This window comes from Neodothiora populina (genome assembly GCF_041146345.1).
Source record: "Neodothiora populina strain CPC 39397 chromosome Unknown canker_contig_12, whole genome shotgun sequence".
Lineage (NCBI taxonomy): Eukaryota > Fungi > Ascomycota > Dothideomycetes > Dothideales > Dothioraceae > Neodothiora > Neodothiora populina.
This window is the reverse complement of record NW_027191404.1, coordinates 356705-380215: the sequence shown is the minus strand read 5'-3', so window position 1 is coordinate 380215 and position 23511 is coordinate 356705. Positions and strand designations below refer to the sequence as shown.

At 51.0% G+C, this 23511-nt stretch overlaps 6 protein-coding genes across 6 annotated transcripts; 4 read left to right on the top strand and 2 right to left on the bottom strand.

Moving 5' to 3' along the window:
* Nucleotides 1-502: 502 nt before the first annotated feature.
* Nucleotides 503-950, top strand: AAFC00_000844 (uncharacterized protein; the record flags this gene model as incomplete). The annotated part of the gene is made up of 2 exons (XM_069348415.1): nucleotides 503-694; nucleotides 750-950. The coding sequence occupies 2 exons, from the start codon at nucleotides 503-505 to the stop codon at nucleotides 948-950; spliced, it is 393 nt and encodes a 130-aa protein (XP_069203414.1).
* Nucleotides 951-2210: 1260 nt separating this feature from the next.
* Nucleotides 2211-3977, top strand: AAFC00_000843 (uncharacterized protein; the record flags this gene model as incomplete). Its single annotated transcript, XM_069348528.1, has 5 exons — nucleotides 2211-2452; nucleotides 2503-2681; nucleotides 2735-3309; nucleotides 3368-3867; nucleotides 3923-3977. The coding sequence occupies 5 exons, from the start codon at nucleotides 2211-2213 to the stop codon at nucleotides 3975-3977; spliced, it is 1551 nt and encodes a 516-aa protein (XP_069203413.1).
* A 5200-nt stretch (nucleotides 3978-9177) lies between these two features.
* Nucleotides 9178-10407, top strand: AAFC00_000842 (uncharacterized protein; the record flags this gene model as incomplete). Its single annotated transcript, XM_069347568.1, has 1 exon — nucleotides 9178-10407. The coding sequence occupies one exon, from the start codon at nucleotides 9178-9180 to the stop codon at nucleotides 10405-10407; it is 1230 nt and encodes a 409-aa protein (XP_069203412.1).
* A 3313-nt stretch (nucleotides 10408-13720) lies between these two features.
* AAFC00_000841 (uncharacterized protein) lies at nucleotides 13721-18343 on the top strand (the record flags this gene model as incomplete). Its single annotated transcript, XM_069347567.1, has 2 exons — nucleotides 13721-16832; nucleotides 16890-18343. 2 exons carry the CDS (start codon nucleotides 13721-13723, stop codon nucleotides 18341-18343), a joined length of 4566 nt encoding a protein of 1521 aa, XP_069203411.1.
* A 2094-nt stretch (nucleotides 18344-20437) lies between these two features.
* AAFC00_000840 (uncharacterized protein) lies at nucleotides 20438-21263 on the bottom strand (the record flags this gene model as incomplete). The annotated part of the gene is made up of 2 exons (XM_069347566.1): nucleotides 20438-20972; nucleotides 21076-21263. 2 exons carry the CDS (start codon nucleotides 21261-21263, stop codon nucleotides 20438-20440), a joined length of 723 nt encoding a protein of 240 aa, XP_069203410.1.
* Nucleotides 21264-22499: 1236 nt separating this feature from the next.
* AAFC00_000839 (uncharacterized protein) lies at nucleotides 22500-23387 on the bottom strand (the record flags this gene model as incomplete). The annotated part of the gene is made up of 1 exon (XM_069347565.1): nucleotides 22500-23387. The coding sequence occupies one exon, from the start codon at nucleotides 23385-23387 to the stop codon at nucleotides 22500-22502; it is 888 nt and encodes a 295-aa protein (XP_069203409.1).
* Between the last annotated feature and the right edge of the window lie 124 nt (nucleotides 23388-23511).

Sequence of the window (23511 nt, the reverse complement as noted above, 5' to 3'; positions counted from 1 at the left end):
GATGACGGACCGCAAGATTCGGATGACCGGGCAGACTCTGTCTCTCAAGATCCCCTGGAGAATAAAGGTCTAATCAGACGCATCACGGAGAAGACTCTATCACTGAAGACACGGTCAACCATTTCATCAGACATTGCTTCTCCCGAAAAGCCTAAGTTTGCCCATTTCAATGATCGGTATACAGGATCTAGTGGACTCGGATTCGATTTCGACAGACTGCAGAGAACACAAGACATAGGAGACAAATGCAACGAAGCCATCCTGATCTTGGAATCAAACAAAGAAATTTTTACGACTTTAAGGAGCCACTACCGGGACTTGATTGATGCCGACCTTGGAATGCTTTCCATGGCCGAGATCGAAGAATATCATGCGCAATTTGACCGACAACTCCAGGAGTTGGAAAGGCTGCTGAGAATTGACCAAGAACGCGCGGAGACGTTGGCAAAACTAGTTGAAGACCGGAAGAGCTTGGTAAGTCTACCATCACTGCTGTGAAGTGATGACTGACACCGTGCAGCTATATGGCTTACTCAATTATCTCAACATGAAGGCCAGCAAATTGTCCACGCAGGACATGGAAGGTATCACGAAAGATATGCACAAATTGGCCAGAGAGACTCAACAGGAGACTGTCAGTATGAGGATAATTACCTTTATCACGCTCATCTTCCTACCTGGCACATTCGTTTCAGTAAGTCAGCTCTGCCATACTAAGCCATGCGTGTAATACTCACGATAGCATGTAGACAATCATGAGCACCGACATAGTAACTTGGGATACTAACGGAGTCACCAACAAAGCCGAGCGAATCGTCTACGTTGGAGCCGTGAAGTTTTTCATGGCCCTGACCTTCCCTTTGATCGTACTTACACTTGCTGTTTGGGCTTTGTTATATTCCTCGGAAAGACGTGGACGTTCTCCGAGGCAGGTTTCGTTATCAGCATAAGACTTTCCTTAACAATCTTTCTGGTCTACCTCTGAGCGCATTCCCTTAATCTGGTCTTCGGAAGTATCTTTGCAGTGGGAGTTGGCATTTGTGGAAGGGTTCCGTTCATCGAATACTGTATCTATGTTCTCATGTCTGATTGGGTGGTCAACCTACAGGCGAAGTTGGCCTTTGATCGGACCCTGCATGCAATGACACTTGCGCCTTCTTTCTAAGCCCCTCCTTGCAACAGAAATGGAGGCAGTGTAGACGGACCAGTCGCCTATCGGCTCAACATATATAAGCAGCTGATGTGATCACGTACCGACCCCTCCCCCCACTTATCTTCGGTCCACTCCTCATTGTAAGCAAACCTATCGGATGCCTACACAAGATTCCTTTGCACCATCATTATTCCTTGCACCAGACAGCAAATAACAGAACTCGGCAGATTCTCTATAATGTAATTTGACTGATCTAAAGCGACATTCGTGTAGAATATAACCGGTTTCACGTCAGTCATCGATGTCGAATCATCCCCCCGAATACCTCCATCGCAGTACCCGAGAGCTCCTACAGTATCTAGAGAGGAGTAGGGAAGACGGAAGATCTAACCATGATCTCAAGAAGGCTATCGGCTTCGTCCCAGTGTCCAAAGTAACTAAATATTTCGAGAACTACGAACAAATTCATCGACTGCTTGCCGATATCTTTCACCCAGACCCGCCTCCACTAGCACTTGAGATTATCTTTCAAAAGTATGCAAGAGTACTATGCATACTTGTACGGATCAATGAAATTCGTTGCATCGAGTCATTTACAGGTTACGAACATCTCTGCGACGAGAAGCTACCATTCCTTAATTGGCCCTCCAATTTCCCTGTATCTACAAAAGATGAATCCGAGATATTCAACAAGTTCTATCAGGCACAATGGGAGTTTTGTGCGAGAACATTCACACGACACCATGACGCAAAAGTGCCCGAGGATCAGATCCTTCCTTTTCTTGAGTGTAGACCGTTGACAGATGGTGGAAGTTCGACTATAAACCGGATTTGGATACACCAAGATTACGACCGCCTCCAACAGGATGAGGAATCTCCTGTAAGTTACGATCTATCTTTGTCGATTCATGGTCCATAAACGCATGTCATCTTTACTACAACAAACTGACTAGCTATCGCGTAGTCAAGACTGAGGTCCAACAGCTACGCCCTAAAGACTTACAACAACAAAACAGTTAATGCTGCTTTACACTACGGACGAGAAACAAGAGCTTTCATGCGACTGCGAAGCGGCGAACCTAATGAACATGCCCAGATTGTGGAATTCTTTGCAGGATTTACACACGGTGGCACATACAATGTCATCTTGGAGTTCGCGGAACCTGGAACCCTAGAAGACTACTTCCAAACCACAATGCCTCCACGAGACGAAATGAATATCACCAGCTTCTGGCGCAACTTCTTGTTGGCATTGAGCGCGACCGTCTCCATGGTACACGAAAATGGGGGCTACCATGGGTTTGTTACTAGCGCCAGCTTTGTCGAACCAGACTGACACATGATACCAGGTGGCATGGGGACATGAAACCAACTAACATATTGGTATTCAATGTTGAAAACATGCGTGCTTATCAGAGCCATACCTTTAAGCTGGCGGACTTCGGATTGAGTCACTTCGCCACAGCTGTTTCTAGAGGGTCGATAAGTCGTGTTGAAACGAGTGATACATGGGGCTCAGCTGAGTACGGTATGTAGGCCTTTACATCTTGAGGTCGCTCTGGCTGACTTCTCTTGCTCTAGCTGCGCCCGAGACGATACAAACGGACGGCTCCTGGGAACAAATCGATACCCATCTCGCTCAGCCTGCTGATATCTGGTCACTTGGGTGCATAGCTAGCGAGGCTGTCACTTGGCTAGTAAATGGTATCGACGGGTTGGAAAAGTATCGTGCACAGCGGCGTAACGAGACAGATGGAATAAGTGGTCTGCACGGGAGACCTAGCTTCCACAACGGCAGAAGAAAGTTGAAAATTGTCAAGGACCATCACCGCGAACTCTCCAACGAATCATCTCGCAGCAATCAACTCACCCTGGAGATCCTCAGGGGACCGATTCGTAACATGTTAAATTCCTCCCCGCCTCAGCGCCCTAGTGCTCAGACTCTGTATCTAGAGATCAAAGGGATCATCGAGAAAGCGACAGCTGGCATCAGCGAGCCTGGACCCAGTCGACCTTCTATGAGTATCAGCGCGCCGGGACCCAGTCTTCCTCTTATGAGCATCGAAGACGCAGCAGAGAAAGTGTTTAGAGGAAGAACGAAACTAGGTAAACTTGATGATGGTGGGATGTTGGATAAACTCGATAAGAGGGATCATGTATGTATCAACCAACGACACCACGCCAGATCGAGCCTTCGAGCTTAACTTTTGTCAGGTGCTGCTACTGGATAACGCAAAGACTATGAGTCAGCATTGGCCGGCGGTCCAGAGCCTTACAAAACTGCTTCTCGAAATCACAAAGGACTACGATCCCAATGGAATCGACATATACTTCACTATCCACGGAAGGCATGGGAAGTTCAAGCAAATTAATTCAGTTGACAAGCTGAATCGTATACAGCCTATGAGGGACATGAGATCTGCTCCCTCGCGCCTTGGTAGTGTTTTAGAAAATATCCTCGTTGATTATGGGAAAAGGCTCCAATCCAGGCGACCAGGCATTTTCGGCGGCAATCCCCGCCCGATGAGTATCTATATCTTGACAGATGGACTATGGCAAGATGATGCAGCTCGTGCGATCAGAGTAATGGCAAGAACCATCGATGAAAGGCGTGTCAACAGCGATCAAGTGGGCTTGCAATTCATCCGCTTTGGCGATGAACCTTCCGGAATCGAGAAGCTGAAGAATCTGGATGACGATCTAGGGACAGATCCGTACGAGATGCATATACTCTTACTCGTCTGGAATCAGGGCTGACTCTTTGTGTAGGGATATCGTCGACACAACCCCTGCTACTCAGGAAATATATGGAAGATTCTGCTAGGAGCCATCAACACAGGTTATGATGAGGTACCATGACCAACGGCAGATTGCAACACCGTGGACAGCCGTGGTCTCGGACCTGTTACTAGATGACCTCTCCAATCTCATGGTCTGACAGTCACTGGTCGCCTCAAGAGCATAGTGTTCCTTCAAAGAGTGCATCGATATGGTCGTTATAGGAACAGCGATGGCAGATATTCTCGTTGGGTGTAATAGATAAAATGCTTTGTACATGAGATTATTGACATAACGAGTTCTCGATGGCCTTACCAGTAAAAAATACCTTCCAAATCACTTGAGTCTCTGAGCGCACCGAGTCTATGTTAACTTGAGCACGAGTATACATCGTCGACAGTTCGTTAACAATGACTTTACTGATCATGTCAAGAATGCCTGGGATGTGGTCAGGCCCAGCCGATTGAGCGTTCAGAGCCTGCTCATTGCCCATGATCATGTCCTCGTCACTTTGCCTATACTGCGAGGAATTACTGGTCAAATCCATAGCAATGTTCCGGACATCTCACGTGCTGGTTCGGACAAGGTGGAAATGTATGAGAAGTCCTCTCCATCTTCCGCGAAGATTAAAACTTCGAACCAGTGACACTTGGAGGATCGTGATATGCGCGGGCCATCAAAGTCGAGTCTCTATTACTCTGTGTTCCTCTGATCCCATTGGGATGACCCAGGTGAAGATAGGCTTCCGTCCCGGCTTGATAAAGTCTATAGTATCAGCGCAGGACAACTCCAATGACAGCTTGCAAGCTTCTTTCAAGAACGTGAAATCCATGTGCGAGACAGACGACTGTGATGAGTCCAATTTCAATCACGTCGATCTCGTATCTAGATATCCGATAGATTCTGACTCGATGGGAAGCCAACGCTGAGCCACATACAAACGGGCTTGGTCCGACAAGGAGGACATCACAACCACTTTATAGAGCTTGGAGCAATTGCGACCGCAACATGTTCTTGTCATACAGGTCGGTAGAAACTTCGAAGTCTATCAGACACAATATTAACCGGAAAACGGTGGTTACCAGATCTGGTTTAGATCGACCAAGTCGAATCGTGGGGTCTCCATGGGGGCCTCGAGATAGAAGAAATGGCGGTTCTATACAACTTGCCTTGGTGGTCAAATTTCGCTTTTGGAAGTGTCGCCGAGCACCCGGACATCAGGTCGTGGCTCATCACATTCTGTACTCTCACAAGGCCAATGTGGTATGGATATACGACTCTCACTCCTCTATCAGCCGCACAATTACGTGGATGTCATACCTCAATTCGCGACCTTTTACCTCGATCCCCGCTTCGCTTGATGGATTGTCTTCGTATAGCATTCTAGGTCGAATGCGACGACCCTTGTATTGATTTGCACTCTGGAGAGAGATGATTAATACGATGATCTCTCCCCTGCACTGATCAGTATGCAACTACGTTGTGCTGCAATTCCCTAGACCCTCGCCTCTATCCAAGCTGGTGGCGACATCAATGACCCTCTCGTTGTTGCTAAATGGAAAGAATTCAGGTCCTGGCCTCAAAGGTCGGAAAGGGGGTTTGAGTGTCGCGAGGATTTCGTTTCCTACAAGAACACGCGAAGAGTTGCGTTGGCTGCAGCATCCTCTTATTTTCTGTTTCTTCAGCACTGATCAAAGCTGGTGCGCTAGTGAGATATGTATACTAGAGATCATGATACCCGGTCATCTCGACTTTTTGGTCATCTGTACCCATGAATATGAATCATACAAGCCTTCGCATACAAAAAGTTTCCGTAATACATTTGATTCCACGTATGTCCTTCATACGTTGTAGCATCTCTCCTGTCTGCAATCGCTCCTGTCTGGAATCCACATTCTGGCATCGCCAGATATATCACTGATGACCTTGCCTTAGTGTGATTCATTGCTTGTTGTCAGGTAACATCACGCCGTCTCACCGCTGACAAGAGCAATACAAATTGATTGCAGATACTCAGGATCTCGAGAAAGATAGAAGTGTTCGACTGAAGCAGAGAGTATGATTCAGGTACGAGTGTGAGCCTGCTCTTCGGTATGCGGCCTCGCTACACGTGACTTTCCTATCTTGACATACGATGTTTAGATACCAAGATGGTCATTCGAGAATTCAAGGGCTTGAGAAAAATGCGATGCTGATAAAAGGAGAGGAAAGAGAAGTAAAGAAGGCAGTGGGTACATGAGAAACGGGCATATTCTATCACCTACAAAAGCCTCGCTTCAAGACAAAGGCAAACACGAGGCACTCAGGACGGCTTAAGCAATATTTCACACACTGGTCGTCACCCACTATATCCACCTTGTCGTCAGCCCCAACAAACGGGACCTAAACGAGGTGTGTTGACCTCTGGTGGATTCGTTCGTGTCCCCAAACTTGTCGTGTCACATCTTAGGCATTAGACTCCCTTTTTTTTTCTTCTAGAAGTGTTGTACCGAGCATGACGCAGCGTCGGGACGAACGCGAAGGAAAAGTGACGTTTGCTGTACCCACCGTGTCGTTGTGCCTCGGGATGAATGCATGTGAGCGACAATGCGCAGTGTGTTTCGCATGAACCAATTTTCTTTCCCTCTGCTCGCAAACATACGGTACGAGAGGACAGACCCACTCATGACGGAGCACACTCGCACAACCTTTTGCTCACAATCCAGAGAACATCGGCAAGAAAAGAAACAGAGCAAGAGAATCCACACCAAGCGGACGAGTGAGGCATATTGCAGCAGCAGCAGCGACAGCACCAAATGACATTGTCAACGTGCGCACTTCGCAAGCGACGGCGACGGGAAAGCCGATCAGCATGGGGTTACGCGGACATCCCGCCTGATCATCAATTCTTTATAATTGTCCCTGAGCGGACGACGCGACCCCCTTCTCCAATTCTTGTTCAAATCTCGGGTGGGGGGGTTTGGGAAGGGGGTTACGCACCCTCTGGATCTGTGATGGCAAAAGTGTGTTTCAGGATTGGTTATACGAGAAAGATGTCTCGTGGAAAGTTTAGGTACTTTGGGTTGTCCCGTTTTTGATTAAGGTATGACATCGCTCGTGGAGATGTGGAAGAGATTGGGTGCAGGCTGGTGCTTTCGTACTGTCTGTTGCCCAAAAACGGCTCGCGGATTTTTACTCCACGGCTCGTACAGGGTCTGATTCAAAGGGTCCAACGAAACAAGGGTCCAAGACGCTTGGGACCGGATTGTGTGTTGTACTCCTGCACCAGATACAGTTCTGTGCACATAACGTATATCATAAAATAGAGCTGCAGGGTGAATTGTCAGTGTGATAGATAGCCAGTGCAACAACACATGACTGAAAAATGTTCCGAATAGTCTGCATGAGCGGTCACTAATACTTTGCCGCCGCTCGTCCAGCATCGTTCGCTCCTTGCTGCTCCAGTCTATGGGGCCGAATTGCCAATCTCAATCTGTGAACTGTGTCTCCCCGTGTTGCAATCTCGGCCTAGATACCAGGTACCTTACTTGCAGCAAGCACTCAGCCAAGGTGCCCTCACGTCATACTAGATAAGGACCCAATTCAATCTCAAGCGCTGGGGGACGGCCCGAGGGATTGGCTGAATCTGCACTCTGACGAGTTTATCGTAATTATTTGCTGGAAGCGGGAACGACCTTTTGCGATAAACCACATCGGCAAGGTATATTTGGCATGCCGGGAACCGTGACGTAGATTGCACTCTCGCTAAAGAGTATCTTGGGTACTTTTACAAACAGCATGGGCTGATTTGAAGGACTCAATGTCCAATCCCAATTTTAGAAGACAGATTGGCAAGGACTGCGTAGCGCCGTCACGTACTGTGCAACGTCTGCGAAGAGCTTCAAGTTCACTGTATCTGTGGGTGAAAAGACGTCAATGGGAGCAAAACGTGGGTCGGCTAGTTCTGCCGGCACTAGGTCCTGGTCCATCGGAACAACACTTGTTCGGGTGTCTCGACTCGGGCTTGGTGCTATTTCGGCAAAGAGATGTTGTTTGATGATCACGTGGGGGTATCAGAACGTACTCAGTGCGAGATAGACCTTCGAGGTCAACCACGGGAGATGAGTCAAGGCGACTGGAAGTGCAGCTGTCCTCTTTCAGTACTGCAGGTTGTGGTGACTTGCCAGGCGCCGAAGCACGGGTATGGGATTCCGGTTGCCGGCGGCATGACGCCTCACGGTCTCGAGACTTCCAGATGGAAGAAGAAACTCAGGTTAGCCGGGAAACCAACTGTGACACGCAATTGCATTGCATAGAACAGAACATCCGAGGGCTGTGCATGAGTCAAGGTTCTGCAGGGTCTTGGAAGGCAGTGACAATCTATAATATTGATTCGCCCACTGGATGTTATTTTGCTCAGCAATCACTTGACCGGTCACCCCAGGCGATAAGGCGCAGTACCTAGTACCTGAAGGTCTGACCCCTAGGTAAGGTACCTTGCCTTAGCAGAAAAAGAAGCGCTGTGAAACCTGATTCTGAAAGCCAAGATAAGGGAAACAAGGGAGCAGTGAGTTTGATGACAAGGCGTTTCAGGGCACGAGGACGAACGATGCCAATAGACCCAAGTGCAGAGCAAATGTTGGGTCAAACTGTGCTAAGGTATAGGTACCTAAGGTCTGCTCCAGAAATGCGGACACAGAACTCGTACGGCCCGGGAAGCGCGTCATCGCTCGCTTGCCGGCATTTGCGCTGCTCACGAGGCTCCTTGAACCAGACTTGTCCGGGAGTGTTATACCTGACTTAGCCAGGCTAGTGCGGTAGAGGCAAGGCAAGGTCGGGTTTTGGGAAAGAGTTGTACTCGTACACTACTGTTAGAAGCTGTTGCTGCGCTCTCTGTACCGCGGAAAGAAAAAGCAGTCATTACTACACCGTGACCCCCCCGTAATATCATACCTTATCATACAAGTACTTCCCAAGAACCAAATACACCAATACACCACTTTCCCCCCCCTTCTCTTTCCTTTCCCGTCCGAACAAAATCCTCATTGCTCATCGGCTAGAGTCTAAGCCACCTGCTGTACTTCACCTATTACTGTAGACACAAGTGTCACAAGATCTGAACCCTGACTGTTTCGGTTACTCCGGATTTCGAGATAAGGCGGCCTCGTTTGGTCTTTCATATACGTGCGCATCCCAGTGATCAACAGACCATCCCCCCATACCTTATACCTTGACATCCCACATCCCACATCCCACCTTCCACAACCATGAGCGCGCCGAAGCCAAATCGTGACAGATTTTCCGCATCAGGGTCCGCAGCTTCCAGCAGTCCGCGCGACTCATCCGTTCCATTGTTACGAGAAGACGAATCCGACTCGACTGCGACACCCGACAACACTGCAAGTACCTCGGCCGCGACCGGTCCCGGAAAGTCACCAGCGACTGCCAAACAGAGCAAGAGAAGACTTTTTGGTCTGGGCAAGAAGAAGGAAGAGCCCGCCATGAATGCCTTACCGCCGCCGCAGACACCCGTCATGCCTTCTACACAAGCAGCCATTACAGCAATGCGACCCGTCTCACCCCCTCGTGAACCTCTCACCGAAGTCAAGCGGATCCCACCCGTTTCGCCCACTCGTTCTCTCGCTGCCTCACCCAATCGTGGCGCTGTCCGGTCTGCCTCACCCAAGGCGCCGTCCATAGCCTCGTCGCAGATCTTCGAGAGGAGTGTGCAAGAGTCGAGCATACCGAGTGAACTGTCGCCAGCCATCCCGTCACACATACAAACCGAAGACTACATACCCGCCGCACTCGAGGCGTCTTCCTTGGCCATCACGAACGACCGTCTCGATCCAGACGATGTGGAAATTGTCACACACGCGTCGCATCACACGGCCGCAGAGGGCATTGCCGAAGGTACCGCAAGTGCAATGCACTCAGAAGCGGCGCTCCAGGCTTCGCCCCAAGACTCACAGCACGAAAGCATCTACTCTGCATTGTCGCGACAGCAGGAAAGCGCGGACAACGATACCGCCTCGACTTACGGTGCCTTGGACCCTAATGATGTCAAGCGCCTGAGTTTCATCTCCTTTGCCGATGTGGTTCAAGCAGAGCATGCCGAGACTGGATCTCTGCATAACATGCCCCTCTCGTCGATTTCTCTCGCGCATGGTCGAACGCGATCACCGCCACTCGATCGATCCCCCTCGCCGGTGAGGTCCCCCGGATCCTCGCACTCGCAGTCTTTCTCTCAGGGTGTCATCACGCCACCAATAGGCAGCCATCCAGCTTCGATGAAAGGACTAGATCTGAGTCCCGCACGTTCCCCCGCCATTGTCAATAGCCCTCACCAGCACGGTGAATTGACCATTGAGACCATGAGACAAGCCCTGAGAAGGAGCGGCAGCGGAGATTTAAGTGCGGCCGCGAGGTCGGGTAGCTTGCCTGTCAGTGCGGGAGGCGTAGATGAGGGCGGACTGGAGCGAAGCCCCTTCAGATAGACATGAACTCAGCGCCGCGGCGAGTCGGCCACGTCGAGACGCCTTCAGGATCAAGATTTGACATTCACGATTGGGCTAGGGCGGGGCGCCGGATCCATGTCGAGTCAGGCTCCACATTTCTTCAGATCAAGACAGCTTTTTATCATCCGATTCTGCTCTATCACACTTTTTGTTTCTTTCCTGTTTTCGACTGCTGACGCAGGGGGAGGAGCATTTGACTGGCGGACAACAAGAGCCCTGCACGGTCCCAGGTTTCGTAGTCTGCTTGCGTGTCGTACGAGATGAGGGCGCTGTTGGTGCATCTGTCATTCCTTTCTTTCGGGCGTCGTTATTTGACGAGGACACACGCTACCATTGATACCAACACCACGTATGCCAGCTATATCATCATTTTCGAGTATTACAGTGCCGATTTTCTCCTACATGTACAACAGCTTTGGTGCCTCGGCGGGACAAGAACAAAGACGCCATATGGGCCTATCATCCGCGGCTGAGTGGGGATTTCGTGGAGGGGCAGGCACGGGAGCTCTTGATGCTCCACGATAAATCCTGAGGATCAAACCTTACCGATCGACTCGAACGATTGGTTGGTGGAGCAGAAGGGGCGCAGACCAAAGTATCCAGTCCACTGGTTCTGGTAAGAGGACCACCGACCAATCAAAGAATTGCGGGAGGTTCCTTCTACGCTGCATTTGAAGCAACACGTATGGTCCCATCATCTTCGGGAGGGGGGTTGTGAGCAGGGGTCATGGTCGAATCTCAACGCCCGTCAATTGATGCGTCGAAAGAAACAAATTGTATTATGCATGATACTCAATGTGAAACGAGAGCAGCACAAGCATAGAAAAGGCGAGTAAGAAAGTGAGAGTGAGTGCGGGAGTCAGGGCCGTTGGTGGGCCTTACAGATTTAACAAAAGGGGAGAGCAGCACACCACACCAGTTAAAGCGGGATCCATGAAACGGATTTAGCCTATTTGAGTTTTTTTGGAGGCGGGAAATTCAAAAGCTGTTTTGCGCCTTATCTTTGTCTTGTCCCACAACTTTTGTTCTCTGAATCTTCGCGAAGAAGCCAGTGTGCAGCGAATCGGAAACTCCATGTGGGTTTCTCTCGTGGTTTCGAAACACATGGGTCACGCTTTTGCTCGGTCGTCATGCCCTTTGGGCTTGCTTTTCCGCCTAGAACATACACCACTGCACCCTTGACTATACTGTACCCACAATTCTGGCTAGCCTCGCTCACGACTGGTCGGTCGAGGTCCGAGCTAGGATCGTCTCTGCGTGGCTCACGAACGGACTCGAATAGTAAAAGATAGTGCTGCTCGTCGTTGAGAAATGTAATTATCCTTGTCTCGGCGGATGACGAGGAGGGCACACGAACCTGGGCCAGTGGCTCAAATCAGATACTTGAAATAGCTTTTGAGGGAATGGCATGGCTGCCATATCTGTCGGGCGGCTCTGATGGTGAACGTGCGTTGGTTCGGGCGGAGCGGCCAATCCAGTACTGTGCCAGCCCTTTGTACGTCCCGGGGCGAGCTATCAATCAATCAAGTCAAGCTCGACAAGCTTATTCGCTCAGAACAAGACCCTTATGTTCTCGGAGTCGTGTTTTGACAATGTTCCGGTGTGTGTTTTTCCTTGGGTATTGTCACCTAATGCACGTATAGGCCAAGAACGGCCGTCGCAAGTCGTCTGCTCAGGTTCTGCGTTGGCTCCAGTCTTGGACCATCAGCTGCCTACCTTATGATACATCTACGTTAATACAATAAAATCGTGTCCCGCTCAACGTTGAACCGTTTTTCTCTCACACTAAGGCATCCGATTCCTGCAGTGTGCCTTGCGTGCATGCATGGCATGGCATGTACACAGACTGTACCTACAGACTACCGTACCCTACAGGTACTTTCGCGCATCATCTTAGCCCCTACCTCAGCATACCTAGTCAGACTAAAAGACGGAAGCTTCGACAGCTTGGCGCCTCACGGTCATGCGCTGGCGTAGATCTGCGTTTGCATCTGGGATATTCGTATGCACAAAGGGGAGCGAGCGAGGGGAAAAAAGATAGCAGTGTACGGAGACATCAAAAGATACAATTTGCAGGCCCAGGTGCTCCGCAGAGAGATATCGAAGAGAAAGAGAGAGCGAACGAACGCGTCTTTCTCTGACTTTCACCGCCGGGCGACAAATCCCCATCGACAATTATATTATATCCGGGATCTTCAACACAAACACTAATCCAATCCCCCTGCCTGCCCTGCCTATTCCTCTCTATAATTCGAGAGACGCACATCACACACATAATACATCACCTATCACACATCACTCGTCACACACAGGCCGATCGAGGCGACCCGCCGGCCAATGTACAGTACTCTAAGGTTCAAGTCAGCAAATTCCGGCGTCTGCATCGACCTGTCCATCTGGTCCATCCCTGCTATTCGGCTTGGCGCGACGATTGCGCTCTCAGGTGTTGCTGATACATCAGGCTTGTTATAGCACTTCATTGGGCGCCGCAGCCCACACGAATTAAATAGCCCCCCTGATCTAGTCGACAGTCCAGCGAGGGAAGGGACACTCGGACCGCGCAGAAAATAGGAAGCGTCTATGATTGTCTTTCTGTCTCGTCAATAGCATACGCTAGGCTTAGGCACAACTATCAGGTCCACACACGCATGCTACCTACAGTGCAGTGCAGTAGAGGAACAATTACAGCGACGCATACTGTACAGTACTGTACTTGCTACGCACCCCGTATCCGAACCCACAAACGACCCTCGGCTCGACTCCGATCTTACGTTAAAGCATAGGCTCAGGCTCAGGCGTATAACCACACCGCCCGCGTATAACAATCACATTTGGCAGGCACAGACGCCAGACCCAGGCGTGCTTGCCGTTTGCCAGGAAAGATACGGAGAGCAGCAATTACCAGGCTGCCTGCTCTTGCTTAATCCAAAACACACATACATACACACACATCTTCGATCAAGGGCATTCATCAATATCAATCAATCAACCATCAAGCAATCACGTTCGCTCCGGAGTAGCCAGCGGGATCATCAGATCAGGTCAGAGCAGGTCACTGGACCGCCGCGCTGCACTGCACTGCACAGCACACGCACTGCATCAAGCAGGAAGCACAGAAGCCCACATTCTGCAGATCTGTCTTGCAGACCTGCAGCACTATCTCACCATTCCTCAACCGATAAGAAACAAAAAAAACACAAGCGCCACCTTGCAATCGGTGCTGATTGTCCGAGGTAAGCAGGGGTCTGCCTTGCCGCCGCGCCCCCCTCCTCCTTCACCACACCCACAGAAGATGGAGCAGTCAAACCAAAGCCATCGGAATAGGTGGACTCATTCAGACAGGCGGCGCAAACAACCCAGTCTGTATGATGAATATCTCAACCAAGAGAAATTGTCCCAATCTGCCGTTCCTTCGCCTGCGCAACCATCAAATCACACTCGACCTGGGCCTTCTCTGACCAGGGACGCGAGTTCGACGACCATCAGGACTGTGACCCCTGAAACCAGTAATAATAATAGCATTAGCAACACCAACACCAATAACTGTAGCGACAGCAACAGCATCCTCCTGGCTTCACACCGCGCTTGCTGTCCCCAATCGAACACCAACACAAACGCCGACGTCAACGCTGCCGCTGCCACTGCCACTGCCACATCTGCTGCCGCCGAACAAACCGACGAGTCGTTATCGATAAACACTTCGATCCAGGCATTCGAGACCCAATTCCTGCCCCTGTTTGCACCACCACCCTCGCCAGGCAACAGCACCTTTGCACACAAAGAGAGGGTCAGTCCGCGGACAATAGCTAGGGGAGTACTGGGACGATCAGAGTCTACCGACGCTACCAAAAGAGACAACTTTGGCAGGATCGTGGGCAGCAGACGGCCACGGACCAAGACGCTCGACGAGAACAAGATCCGCGACAAATCGCCTGCCACCAGGCATCGGCTCAGGCATGGTTCTGTCCACACGACCACTCCTTCCCACAGCGCCAGTGACAGCATCTCGTCTCTCTCACACCCACAGCTAGCCTCGCCCCTGTCGCAGACGTCCTTCAGTTCAACCTCGACCGCCCCACCGCCGCGTCCCCTGTCGCCTGTATCCACTATCGCATCCGTCGCCGACAGTATGAGCGGGCCTCTGCCGAGCGCCAATGCGAAACGCATTCTCCATCTGATGAAGACATTGTGCGGTCGCATGTCGGGTAATCTGCATTTCCGACGAAGTCCAGCGGCGCCGTGGCAGTTTTCATATTGCTACATCCAGGAAGATGCGGGCAGTCTGATGTGTGAGCCCGAGCAAGATGCTGTGCACCATCGCACTCTGGTGCCCGATCTACGAGGCTGCCAGGTCAGGACTGCCATGGACGATGATAGCCAAACGCCCTACCTAGAGGTTTCGCTTCCGAACACTGTCCTCGATCTTCATATACGATTAAAGGATCGAAGCGACTTCGACTCGTGGTTCGCCGCTCTGCTGTGCTGGAATCCCATTCGGCCAAAGGGCATTCACAATCGAATGACAAAGCCGCAGTCACCGATAACAGGTACCCCTTTATCGACCGAGAGCAGTCGCAGGAACTCAGACATGTCCATGACTCTCAAAGAAGCCCCGGTGATTAAAGTTGGTCCGATGATATATTGGGATTCCAACATCTCCTACAGCAATGCCACCGCTCCAAGGGGTTTCGGAAGACCTCAAGCCGCTCGTATGCAAAGCTACGGCTCTCATTGGTGGAGAAGGGTGTCTTGTACTCTGCGCGAGAATGGCGAGATGAAACTGTTTGCTGATTCGGGCACTAATCTACTGTCGGTCGTGCAGCTTTCGCAGCTTTCGCGATGTGCCATTCAGAGATTGGACCCCTCTGTCCTTGACAATGATTACTGCATCGCCATCTATCCCCAATACACTGCTGGTGCCACCGTCGCGCCCTCGATACGACCCATCTACCTGTCTCTCGAGACTCGCATACTCTACGAGGTGTGGTTCGTCCTTCTACGTGCCTTTACTCTGCCTCAGCTGTATGGCGCGAAACCGGTAATCCCCGAGGAAAACAATGAGGGCGCCTCACCCCAGGCGATCGATAACATGGTTGTGGAATCCAAAGACACGTTTCGCATGGAGCGGTCGCTGATGATTCGCATCGTTGAAGCACGACTCCCCAATCCTGGCATGAGTGTGCGCGCAGAATTCAACCACCAACATGCCGTCCGCCACGGCCAATGGCCGCCAAGCCCTCAGCAGCAGGACGCACATTACGTCGAGATCTTGCTCGACGGCGAGTCACGTGGCAAGACCCAGATAAAACATGAGGCACTCTCGCCCTTTTGGCGAGAGGAATTTGAGTATCTCGATCTGCCCGCCGTACTGACCTCGGCGTCTGTCCTGCTAAGGCGCAGACCACCGGATCTCACCACACCACGAGAGCAGCACGAAATTCGACTCGTCCATGAAGCTTACGGTCTGACGAGTACTGGCCAGCGCCCGGGACAATCAGCAGGTTTCACAGGCATCTCGCATGACCAGACACTCGGCAAAGTCGAGATCTTCTTGGAAGACCTCGAGGGGACCAGGGACGTCGAGAAGTGGTGGCCCGTCGTCAATGCCCATGGCGAAGGCGTGGGAGAGATCTTGATCAAGGCCCGTGCCGAGGAGAACGTCATTCTCATGTCGAAAGACTATGAGCCACTGAGTCAGCTGCTACACAACTTCGAAAACGAGCTGACCTTGCAGATAGCTCAGATGATACCCACCGAGTTACGCAGACTCTCGGATATCCTTCTAAACATCTTCCAGGTCTCTGGCAAAGTGGGAGATTGGATATGTTCGCTGGTCGAGGAGGAGATCGACGGTGTCCACAAGGAGACGCCCGCTTCACGCCTGCGGTATAGCCGACGCATCGGTAATGATGCCGAAAACGCAGCCATGATCACCGCATCCAGTCAGCGAGAGCTTATGGTGCGTGACATGAACAAGAATGCCACTCTCGAGGCGAACCTACTGTTCCGTGGGAACACGCTTCTCACCAAATCCCTCGACACCTACATGCGTCGTGTCGGCAGAGAGTATCTGCTCGCTGCGCTGGGACCGACGATCCGGGACATCAACGAAAAAGATCCCGACTGCGAAGTCGACCCAAATAGAGTTGCGAACGAGCGTGCACTGGAGAGGAACTGGGCCAAGCTTCTGCAATTCACTCAGGAGGTCTGGAATGCTATCCGGAAGAGTGTCAACGATGCGCCGATGGAGCTCAAGATCATATTCCGCCACATTCGTGCATGCGCTGAAGACCGCTACGGCGACTTTTTACGGAGTGTCAGCTATAGCAGTGTTTCCGGTTTCCTTTTTCTGCGATTCTTCTGTCCAGCCGTACTCAATCCTAAGTTGTTCGGCCTGCTAAAAGGTGCGTGAGCTCAGGAGAAGGCAGAGGTGTTTTTCATGGTGCGCTGACATTCCCCAGATGATCCCAAGACTCGATCCCGGAGAACATTCACCCTCATCGCCAAGTCATTACAAGGTCTAGCCAACATGGCCAGCTTTGGAAGTAAGGAGCATTGGATGGAACCCATGAATACTTTCCTCGGCTCCCATCGCGAACATTTCAAGTCCTTCATCGACGACATCTGCACCATGCCAGTCACATCGGAGCCAGTCAAACCGCCAGTCCAGCCTACAGCATACCTCACTCCCATCGCAATCCGCAATCGTCTTCCTCGATCGAGTCGCGAAGGTTTCCCAAGCTTACCGTATCTGATCGACCAGGCGCGAGAGTTTGCTGGCCTGATCGAGCTGTGGCTCCACGGCACCAGCGGAAAAGATGGAAACGAAGGCCTCGCGACAGCCATTGGCAAGGAAGACGGAGATTTACTGTCTTTCCACGTCCTATGCACGGAGCTCAGCGCGAGGACGCAAGAGTGTTTGTCAAGAGCTGAAAAAGCCGAACGACCAAATTCAAGTCTTAGCTTCAGATGGGAGGAGCTCATCGATCAGCTCCAGCACTCTTCCATACTCGATCCTTCTTCAAGGCCGCGCAGCAAGGATGGAGACGCGGATACCGAGGGCGACAATGGTTATGGCAACAGCGGGTATGACCTCGAAACTCCAACGCGCGACTCCTTCGATGATGTCGCCCTGCGCGCAGCTGGAGAAGCCGCCGCCCGTGCCCGAGGCCAGTTCAGCCCGATAACCCACCCGAGCAGTGACCTGGATGATGCCATCGAGGAAGAGGATATTGGCAGTGAGCAAGTCTTTGAGAATGACCGAGACGGCGGCGCTGCCAGCATTACAGCTTCCATGTTGCAGCAAGAGCAGTCGACTGTCAGCCTGGATCGCAGGGCGGGCATGCATTTTCGAAGCAGCTTCGATATGGCCAGAGCAAATGCAGCTTTGCCGAGCACCAGCGCCAGCAGTATGACCAGTGGCAGTGGTTCCCTTCAGACGTCCATCTCGATGACCGCAGCTCTTCCGCCACCTCGTGAACCCACCATCAACTCCTTGCGTGATCGTTCCGAGAGAGATCGCGAGATCAGCCGTGACATCGAGGCGTCGCTGGCCCAAACACGCCGCAACATTGGCAATCCTCCACTATCAGCCCAATTTCCGCCTCGCGAAGGATCCGCTTATGATAGCCCCGGCTCGGGCCTTAGCAGTAGCGAGACCGATTCCAACGCCACCACCGCGCTACCTAGTCTGCAGAAGGAAAAGGAACGACGCGAGCGCGAGAAAGAGAGGCAGAGGAAGAAGGAGCGCGAAGAACGTGATCGCAGACTGAAAGACTTCATGCCCCTTGCCAACATCGTTGGAGGTCTCAAAGGACGCAGGAAAGACCGTAAAGCCGCATCTGCTTCGGGCGACTCACCTGTTGGGGGTGGTAGTGGTGGCGGCGGTGGCAATGGTGGTTCTGCGGGTGATTGACTAGTGCGCACTCAGGACGAGAAGAAAATAGTGCAGGACGAAGAGAAATGGAAGCTCAAATGGGGCGCTGGCTCAAATGGCGATTGGTGATTTCTGGATCTCGAAAAGTCACATCGTTTCTCTACAGACCTCGAAACACGTTCCGTAAGAGCACGTGCAACTTCTCGGATCCTGGGTCGCGGATAACTAATTGATGTCGCGAACCGACACGAGAGACTGGAGGACCTGGCGTAGGTGGCACGTGTCAAATTTGTGGATAATGGTTGGTTGAGAATCACATCGGAGCATTAACTTGTGCGTCATATCATCAGGACTGGATGCGAATGGAGGATTATGGGAAGACCAACGATGTTGGGACACATCAAAAGGACGAGCGAGCGAACCTGAACAATACCACGAGTCGATCAGGAACACCACCATCCAAGCCCGGGCTTGGTCTTTGTTTGCTTTTCAGCTTCACTGTACGGTCACTGGGTATAGGATTCGTGCCGGACGACGTACGACCGCCACAGACGTTGACGCTCTCGTCTCTGCATGCGCCAACCAATGTTTTTGCACGGAATCACCGTTCGCAGATGAGGTATGGGGGCTTCGGGTGAAGTGGAAAAAAGGAGGTCAATTTGTTTCGACAACCTGGATTTCTTTTGTTGCTATTGATTTTCTGTACCCCTATTTTTTCCCCGAGGAGGGGCAACTTGTCGTTTTTATTTTTTCTCTAGCGAGCATTTGGGGTTCTTTTTCTCTTTTCGAGCACACGCCTTCATATATCTTTTCCATGCCTTTTTTTCTTTATATATCTTTTTCTTATCCCTTGTCAGGAGGGTATGAAAATCTGAAGGGCAAGGAAAAAAAGAGCACATGTATTGTACGAATGTCACGGACGAAACAGAACGAGACGACCTTTTTGTCGAGAGGAGAAACGGGATTGCAATGCAAAAGTTCTCTCTCCTGTGTCTCCTTATGTCACGTTTCCTGTCTGCTTGCTGTCATTGGAGGGAAAGCCCCAAGAGAGGCACGTAAGTGATTGTAGGGATAGGGTAGCAGGAATGGATATAGGTCAATCAAAGTTTTCTCCAAGAGAGGGAAATGCTAGCTGTGTGATGGAAAGAGAAAAGGGGGTAAAAAGATTTGTTCGTAAGACATTCAGGGGGCTGGTGATTCTGCTAGCTTCTCATCATATCAGTCCGATGTAATTGCATCCTAGATGTGAATATGTCAGATGAAGAAGAAAGGAAGTTTTGTAAACAAGGTGTCTGCCACTTTTCGTATTCAATAGCAGGCATGTGAGGAACCAACCCCCTTGTGGGAATCATGTATATCCACCAAAATCTCAAATCTGACATTTACTGCTTAGTTTCATCGCTGCCAGCCTTCCAGGCACTGTAAACAAGGAAGAGGGTGTAACTCAATCCGTTAACACCCCATTGTCGTCTCATATCTCGGGAGACGTCTTCTGCTCCTGCTCCTGCTGCTGTTTCTGCCGTTATGCTAGTCTGGCAATGAGAAGATCCGGGCATCCATCGCTTGGAGAGAGAGAGGGGGGGGAGTGGGTAGACAGACAGACGAATAGACAAAGAGACAGAGGGTACGCCGTAGAGAATCTACACCCGTGGGGAGCATGCTTCGCTAGCTGGCGAGGTCATGAGTAAACTCCTCTGTTCATCTTTTCTCGAATTGTCGATTTGATGGGCCGTGGACAGATGAGGGGGTAATGATACAAGCATCCCTCTTTTCCACTTTCTCTTTATGGCCTTGAGAAGGGGGCAAAGGCAAGAGCGTGAGTGAGACTTTGGCGCTGGGTTGAGACTTGGTCGAGAATCTGTTCGGGATTGAGAAGTGCGTGGCTAAGTACTATAACGGACTAGATCTGCTGTCTTGATCTTGCTGTGCTGGGCATTTCACGCGTTTCGTATGGCGGGGTGCGCTGTTTGTTTCTATCCACTGTTTTCTTTTCAAACGGTCGATCTCGTTGCTTCGCTCCCTACGCTTTTCAAGACGTCTGAATATGGAGGGAGTGGGCCATTCCGGCGGTTCGATTGTAGTTCAAAAGAGACTTTTTGGTAACAGTGTTGGGTTTCGTTTCCTCAGGGCTGTTCACAGAACAGGTGAGTCGGCGCGGTGAGATCTCTTCTTGCCATTACGGGCATCCTTGATATCGGGTTTTGGAGACGAGGATTTAGTCGTGTCTCTTGATTTCAATCCAGGTCTCTGTTGGCGCCTCGAGTCTTCTGTAGCCGCTGAATCTTTGATCAAAGGAAGTGACGAGTCAACATCCCTCATTCCTCCTCTCTTCTCGGGCCTTCCTTCGGCGCCATTGCCTGACCTCTGGGATATGCCAGTTCCAGAAGACGCAAGATAACCGCCAACGTCAAAGCCTTGAGCCGCTACTGCTGCTGCTGCCATCGATGGGACCTCACATCCGTCGCCGCCTACTCTCATCTCCAGATCTGCCTCCATCTCGCGCCGCGCCTTCTCCCATGCCACGCGCTCGGACGCGAGACAGATCTTGCACGCTGACATGCTGACTCCTTTGCCTGAGCAGTGCGCGCAGACAGTTGCTCTGGAAGTGGGGGCAAGTGTTGGTCCACTAGTACTGTGTGCGTGCTGGGAGCGCGCTGTGGTTGGGTGGCTGGTTTAGGGGGGTTAGTTGGGTCTATCCTACCTGTTTTTCTTGTACGGCAAATTGGGAGGGATGGGGAGGAGAAGTAGGGTGAGTGGAAAAGAACGCTTACATGCGTGTCATTCCCACTCCTCCGCATCGGGTGCATGTCCTGACTTTCGTGCCCCCGATACAGCTATGGCGCGGGTCTGGCAGTGCGAAGACATTATCTTGGATCATGAGCGCTGGTTCGTTGGGGTCTGCGTAGATTGTATGAAGAGAGTTGATCGCGAGAGTCAGATCTGCGTTTTGCGCCGCCATATTTCTGGGCTGTATCTGCTGGGTGTGCGTTTTCTTTGTATTGGTTGATAAACTTGAGGGGGTGATGGACTTTGGGTGGCGACGAGAGAGAGAGAAAGTCTGTCAATTTGAGAGGCTGTGATGAGAAGGACACGATGGAGGAACAATAAGATGAAGATGAAGTGAAGCCGTCGTTCTTACGCCTAAAGATCAGCTTTGCGGAATGAAGTGAGCAAGATCACAATGGCAGATCCATGCATGTGAGGGTTCGGGTGAAATTTTGTCTTGAAGTGATCGAGGGGCCGTAGTCAATGAAACCCGACCCGTCAGTGTCGCCCCGACATGTGAAGAGGGTCAGATAGTGCTTGTATATAAAGAGCCTCAAAAATAGACAATTGGAAATGCAGACGTACAGTAGGTCGTCGTCGGTAAATCGTAATAACTTATATATTTAACCACCTGCAGATTCAATGTAAATTTCCACCTACTATAAACCTCACCACGGCCTCAGCGAATTACTTTCTTCTCCAACGTCACTGCATAGTAATGGTACTTCCTTGTGCACTCGTTGTCAAGATTTTGCCCTCGTGCTGGCACATGTCGCAGCTATCTGGACACGAGGGGCACCAGGCGGTGAGATCAGACAAGACCTCATGCGGCATACGATATAACACGAGCGCCATCTGGCTTGCGAGATTGTGGATGACGCCTCGGGATTCAACAGAGTAATCTTCGTGCATGAATCGGCAGGACGGATTGTTTGTCCCTGCATTGAGCCCGCACGTCCCTACTGTTCCTCTGTGTGAGTGGGTCCGAATGGAAGCTTCGAAGAGCGGTGTGTATGTCCCAGTCCGAAACGACGCAATATGAACTTTCTGTCTGGTCGAAATAATGCTTCTGTCCAAGAGCGGTCCTAGTGGGACGTCGCTCTACATGTATGGTGGTGAAAGTGCTGATTGACTGACTCGTGATGCCATATGCAGACTTCATGACACAGCACGAACCATGTGAAGAAAGTGTTCAAAGAAGATGGAATTCAAGAATTGCTTGGGCTCTTGCCGAGAATGAAGAAACAGCTAATCTGAGAATTAAATTAGAGCTTCGGGAGTCGCAAACAAAAAGATCATGCAAGTAAAGGTATCGTTCCGGATAAAGTTGCACGCCGAATCCTGCTCTGGTAAGCTAAACGAATCGCATGCCCATAGGATTCCGAATGTTCGCATCAAGTCATGATAGAGCGTCGAGATGATCTTGGAATCACTCCATCTCCACAGGTCCAAGTGGAGGGATACCAAAAGCATTGCTTGGATGTCTCGTCCGCTCTTTGCCATAATATCCATGGAGAGCTGGGTCCTGGTCCAGGCCTTTTCCCTTGAAACTCAACGGTGGTACATAATGCGGATCCATGACCCCCAGACCCACCGGCAGTTCTGCGACATAAGGGTTTTCATGAGGCGAGATAGTTGTCGAGGTGCCATTGGAGGTCGCTTCACTGCGTAGGCTGCCACCTCTCTCCAAGCCCGAATATGTCGTAGAGCTATGTCGTGAATGCGACGGTGGCGACATACTGCCAGGGGGACTGAGTGTATTTCTCTTGTACCCGACGCGCACTTTCATGTCATCGGCCAGGTCAGCTTTGACTACTAGTCTCTCGACCAAGACTTCATGAGCCCTCCGTAAAGTCTTCTTTACAAAGTTTGCGAGGAAAATGTTGCATCGCATGTCGACGTCTTCGCGGAGGTAAAGGCCATCTCGCGGCACACCTAGTCCAGCAAGACCGATTTCGATAATCTCGCGCTCCTCATGGGGCTCGTTGCCGCCGATACTCCACTTCTCCTTGATCTCGAGACCGGCGGGCGCATACACATGTGTCTGCACGCTGCGCGGAAGATCATGGAAGCAAGCTTTATAATTCACCTTGCCCTTGATGCCCGGCAGATAAGTGATCTTGTCGGTGAGTTCGTACCAAATGCAGTGGAATTCGTCAGCTGGAGCTTCCGGTGGCGGCTTGGTTCTGACGTGATTGATCACGAGCGGGTTGAGCTCTATCATCTCGGTGTGATTATGCAACACCTCCACCGCAGTCTGTCGTGTGACAGTTGGGGGCAGAGGCGTCACAATCGTATATAATGATCTCTTCGACATTTTGTTATACTCTGAATGACCAGGTGAGGCGTCAAGCAGGTCAAAGGTCTGGGTTTCGTTGGAAGGGTCAGCTCTGCTTATCAGGCATCGATGCTGACACAATCCTTCGTGTCGCGCTCATGCA